The sequence below is a fragment of the Calypte anna genome, chromosome 14 (genome assembly GCF_003957555.1).
Source record: "Calypte anna isolate BGI_N300 chromosome 14, bCalAnn1_v1.p, whole genome shotgun sequence".
NCBI lineage: Eukaryota > Metazoa > Chordata > Aves > Apodiformes > Trochilidae > Calypte > Calypte anna.
The window spans coordinates 976645-982020 of record NC_044260.1 but is presented as its reverse complement, the minus strand read 5'-3'; the positions used below and the strand labels follow the sequence as shown (position 1 = coordinate 982020).

The 5376-nt window shown below is 52.6% G+C and overlaps 1 protein-coding gene across 2 annotated transcripts; it reads right to left on the bottom strand.

Annotated features, from left to right (window-relative positions):
- Positions 1 to 1859: 1859 nt before the first annotated feature.
- LOC103533084 (chemokine-like receptor 1) lies at positions 1860 to 4881 on the bottom strand. 2 transcript variants are annotated; one of them, XM_030459643.1, is made up of 2 exons: positions 4711 to 4881; positions 1860 to 3953 (listed from the first exon to the last, which is right to left on the bottom strand). In XM_030459643.1, exon 2 carries the CDS (start codon positions 3933 to 3935, stop codon positions 2850 to 2852), a length of 1086 nt encoding a protein of 361 aa, XP_030315503.1. In that variant the 5' UTR covers positions 3936 to 3953; positions 4711 to 4881; the 3' UTR covers positions 1860 to 2849. The 2 variants fall into 2 exon arrangements, with proteins under 2 accessions (XP_030315503.1, XP_008497131.1); XM_008498909.2 differs by having other exon boundaries at positions 4466 to 4805.
- Between the last annotated feature and the right edge of the window lie 495 nt (positions 4882 to 5376).

Below are 5376 nucleotides of genomic sequence, written 5' to 3'. Positions count from 1 at the left end.
AGGTCCCAGTGGCTCTGCCTGTCCCAGCCCAATGTTTGTATGCACGAGGCTGTCGGATCTGCCCCTCGATGGGACCAATGAGGAGGCTCACACCAGCAGGGCAGTGGTTCAGCTCCTTTCTCAATGACTGCAAATACTGGGGAGTTCAAACTGTTCCAACCACCCCGCCACATCCAAAAGAGTCTTGAGAGCTGCGTCAGAGAGGGACACAGCTGCCAAAATTACCCTTCAACCTCTTGGGATTGCTTGCATGCCTTCTCACTACTTTTTTTTCCTTCTTTCAAGTTTTTTCTAGGTAAGTACGTGATAAACACAGGTATCAGTGAGAATTAACAGCCTCCCTCCTGGGAATTAGGGGCTGTCACAATTATCACTGTGATAACGAGATAGGTTGGACATGAGGGAACTCGATACAATGGGAGATTTATCTTGGAACCAGTCCCTTGGCAGCCTGACCCTGTATTGATGTCAGCACAGCTTCTCCTTGCACAAGGGTCAGGGATCAGAGCTGAGGTGACAGACCCATCTCGTGCTCAAGGCTTGCTGGGCTTGGCTGGGGTGCCAGGGAGGAGATGGTGCTCTGTAGGTGAGCTGCCTATTTGTCTCCTAGTAATAAATCCTTAGATCACCATGACACTTTGCTTCATTGAAATCATACTGTCCCGTGGCAACCCTGTACCCACCTTGGATGTCCAAATGACCCAGAAAATTGCTTTCCTTCCTACTACAAATCAGTCAATACATCAAGTCCTGACTTCCCAGGGTGTTGGTGTGAGGAGAGGCACGACAGGAGCCCAAGGCCCCAGTCCAGTGCTCTCAGAGACTCCTGTCACAAGGAATTACGTGGGCTCTGCAAACAGATAAAGAAAACCAGAAAGAGCAAATGCTGGTCTGCACAACCTTGACACTGCAATCAATGGTGTAATTTACCACCAGGAGCAAGTAAATAGCCTCAGAGTTGCATGCTGCCTAGCAAAGGGTGCAGTTTTATCTGGATGGCAGGCAGCAATTTGTGGCAAAGGGTAAATCTCTCCACTCATGCTTGACATATGGATGGTCTTGTTAAATCCCCTGTTCTCAGAGGGTTTAGGGATGAATTTGAGGTTAAGTACATGCATGCCTGTAGGATCACGACCTTCATTTAATATTGCATGGCCCAGCAGACCCATAATGAATCCCTAACATGTTCAAGTGACAGCTCTCACTCAGTCATGTCACCCATGCAGGCAAGTGAGGCACGTGTAAATTTGTGCATTCAGGCTGGGAGCCAAAGATTTTTCCAGCTGTTGGAGCAGTGAGGCTCTGAGGCAGCTTTCTGGCAGAAGGAATGAGACAAATGGCAGATTGGGCAGGCCAGGAGACAGTCACCTGCTCGTGTAGCTGCCTGGGATGGGCTGGGAAAGAGAGTGCCTCAATGCTGCCATTCCCCTTCACATGACCAACACTTTCTGCTTAGGAAAATCAAAGAGGTTCAGAGGTTGATCAGTCCTGGGAAGAAAAGTCTCACCATCTTCATCCTGAGCAGTCTGCAAATACAAAACTTGACCAAAGGGGGGTTCAGCCACACTATCTCATCCTTCTTCTCCAAATCACTCATTTTCAAACCTACCAAAAGGTCTGAAACCCACTGGGAAGGCTGAGCTGTGGGCTGGGAACCACATCCACGTGGACAGAGTGTCCCAGGCAACTCCTCACACCCAGGTTGCATCCTGCCTGCTTCAGTCATGAGCTCATGCCAGTCATTTCCAAATTCTGAGTATTTCATCTTTGTATCTAGTTGCTTTAGTACCAAAGAGGAGCAGATTGAGTCAAGTTGGATCAACTTGTGTTTTATCACACAGGCAACACAGCAGGCTGGGTATGTTTTACATCTGTTTAATGAGGCTTAAGATTCATTCACCAACAGTACCAAATGTCAGAACTGTGCTACTTGAGGGCTAGAAATGTGTCAGACACACTCACACAGACAACGACTTCTCAGAAATAGTTACGCTGTACATCAACCCTGAGTAACTGGAGCACAACTAATAACTCATCTTTCCACACATCTGGGGGGAGAGAAAAGATGAGTGTTTCACCAGCTACTCCCTACAAAATGCATGCAGCCATTTGACTTAATCCCCTTTTTCAAAGGAAACATTTTTGAGAAGGCCTCCAGATAGATCCCACTACACATTCAATTAATTTTTTTTATTATTATTATCCTCTGCTTAAACTTCAGGAGCTCATGCACCAGACTGCAGTGATACACAGGAAAGGATCTTTGTATTTTCTTTATTTATGGAATAGCTTCCCCCTCCCTTCTCCTCTCTGGGCACCGAAATGCCAGTGCAGCCCTCTTACTGTGGCACCACCGGAAATCTTTGCCCCCTGGTGGAACTCCAGCAGAGTTCAGCTACCAGGAAAGTCTGGCAAGGGCAAGAAACAAACTGTTCCCTTGGCTTGCCATGTGCAAATGCACTGCAGGCAGGTTAACCCAATGGAAATGCAAACAGGACTTGTCCCCAAAGACTTCACCCAGATTGCCAGGTACGATGGACCATAGGGAGTGGAAAAGGAACAGGGAAGGAAGGCAGCCAAGGAAGTGGCACAAAATGGGGCACAAACATCCTTTGACTTTCCTTTTTCCACTGAGCTGTAGCTCAGCTCCAGATAGTTGTTTGATTTCTGCAATATATTAAGTCATAGAAGGTTTGAGATACCTCCAAAACTTCAAATCACTCTTTGTTTGCATGCACAGCCCTTTGCAGCCCCCAGTCCTGCAACTGCAGCTCTGAAACAAGGAGAACTTGCAGAGAAAAGAACTGCTACACACACACACACACACACACACACACACCAGCACTCGCTCAGTCCCTTGGGACCTCAGCTTCTGAAGCACACCTGGACTTTCTCCTGCTGCTCAGGCTGCCCAGGAACGACTCCTCACTGAAGGCCCCTTCAAAGGTTGACAGGATGGACTGGCGAAACTTCTCCTTGAAATCTGGCCCCACAAAGACATACAGGATGGGGTTGATGCAGCTGTTGAAGAAAGCAAGGCTGGAAACCACAGGGATCCCTATGTAAAGTGCCATTTTCACCTCATGACTGGAAGAGTTTTTGGATATTTCCAGCAAGGAGAAGACATGGTAGGGGAAATAACAGAGGAAAAATGAGATTGTGACAGCAATGATAATTCTGTATGTCTTTGCAGAGCTGGCCAACTGCCTTCTTTTCATCTTGACAGCAACAACGATGTAGCAGATGACAATCACTGTGAAAGGGATGAGGAACCCACACAGGAATCGCGTTACGATCATCGCTTTATGCCGCATCCTCCACAGCCTCCGCGTGGCTTCGGACGTGTAGTCATCGGAGAGGGCAAAGTTATTATAGCAGCTGGTGATGTTCCTGGAGCTGACCACAGTGTCCCGAAAGACGAGGTACGGAGAGCTGAGGAAGAGAGCCAGGACCCACGTCCCCAGTGAGATCCTGCCTGCCAGCTCCGGACTCCTGTGGTTGTGAGACCAGATGGGAAAGGCGACGGAAACGCAGCGGTCCATGCTGATGACTGTCAGGAGGAAGACGCTGGCAAACATGTTGAGGAAGGCGATGGTGCTGTTGAGCTTGCAGAGGAGCTTCCCAAACGGCCAGTGGAAGCCCAGGGCGGTGTAGGCGATGCTGAGGGGCAGGAAAAACGTGAAGATGAAGTCAGCAATGGCCAGGTTGAGGAACCAGACGGAGTTCACCGTTTTCTTCATCTTGAAGCCTGCGATCCAGATGACCAGGCCGTTCCCCGTCACCCCCAGCAGACAGGCGATGCCGTACACCACCATGGAGAGGATGTGCATGCTCTTCTGGAGGCTGGAGGAGTCATCATGGGCAGTGGTGTTCTCAGGTGGCACAGTGGGGGAACTGGCAGAGAAGAGGGAAGAGGAAGAGGAGATGCTCTCCATCACCAGCCAGCCCGTGTCCTGAAATCGTAACAGCACACACCCTGTTACCTGCTGCTCCTACAGCTCAAGGGAGGTGAACAGCTTTGCTACAAAAAATGTATACATGAAACCAGATTCTACACCTTCATATATAAAGTCCTTCTGTGTAGCATCTGCGTGGCACAGAAATGAGCACGACCAGAGAAAGCCACCCAGGTTTTGCTGTCAGTGTTGGCACTGTCACAGCAACACCTCCACCACCTACCTACAACAGCAATCTGACACGGGCCATGGAAAACCAAATCCTTCACTGTGACTTGTGCCCTGCTGATGCCCACTGACAGATTATGACAGCAAAACCCACTCAGAATGATAAAAGATTCACTTGAAAGACTGTTCCTTCAACAAGGACCTGCCACTTTAATAGCAGAATGGTACCCATGGTGTGTTCTGGTGTCACCATGAACCTGTCACCCACAGGCCACCCTCCCGGTGGTCCCCCTTGCCCCTCCTGCTCGCCCAACACCTTGGCAGCTCCCAGCTGGACTCACCACGCTCCTTGGCTGCTATGGTTCTCCCACCTCGGGTCTTGCCTCCTGGCTGAGTCCCCTTTGAGATGCTGCTCCTCTCCAGACTGACTCACACTGCCTCGCCCCATTTTCCCATGGCTCGGGACCACGAGGAATACCGCAGGTTCCTTTATTCCCTCCTCTTGTTCCTCAGTCTGTGGGACATTGATTTAACCCCTGCAGCCCCGGATAGCCACAAGCTCCTGGGGCTGATGTGCCAAGCCCACCTGCAGGCTCGGATGCAAAGCACGGGGAACACAGGGACCCTCTCCCGCCTGCACCTCCCACCCCTCGAGTGGGCGCCCTCCGCCGAAGAGGGGGAGGCGACAGGGCAGACACCGCTCCCCCGGTGCTGTGACCCTGGCACGCCCGCTCTCTTGGGGACATGGCTTTGGGACCTAGGCTTTTTGGGGACCTTGCCCGGTGCGGGGTGGCGGGGCACTCCCGTCCTCGGGGGTGGCGAGGGGCAGCCCGGGGGCGCTGGGAACATCCTGGGGCTGGGAGAGAGCCCCGAGGGGGCACGGCAGGAGGAGCCGAGGCTGCAGGGTGACGGCGAGGCTGGGGGGAGGTGAAGGAAGGGTCGGAAGGGAAGGGTGTCCTGGGGAGGGAGGTGACAAGGAGGGTGAGCTGGGAGGGGGGTGAGCTGGGAGGGGGTGGCAGCAGCGGAACCCCCACCCGCCCCGGCCAAGGTCACCCCCGCCCCGGCCTCCAAGTGCTGGAAGCGCCACCGACCCCGCCCCGGCACGGGCCAATAGGAGGCGGGGAGGCGGAAGATCCCGGCGCTGATTGGCTTAGGCGCTTCCCGAGCCTGTTCCCCGCCACCGGTTTCCCGGGGCGGAGCGAGGCGCTGATTGGGCGATGGGCGGAGGGGGCGTGTCCAGGCGGCCTATGGT

Excerpts from the sequence above, each read along its gene's own strand:
- LOC103533084 (XM_030459643.1), bottom strand. The coding sequence starts at position 3,935 with ATGGAGAGCATCTCCTCTTCCTCTTCCCTCTTCTCTGCCAGTTCCCCC.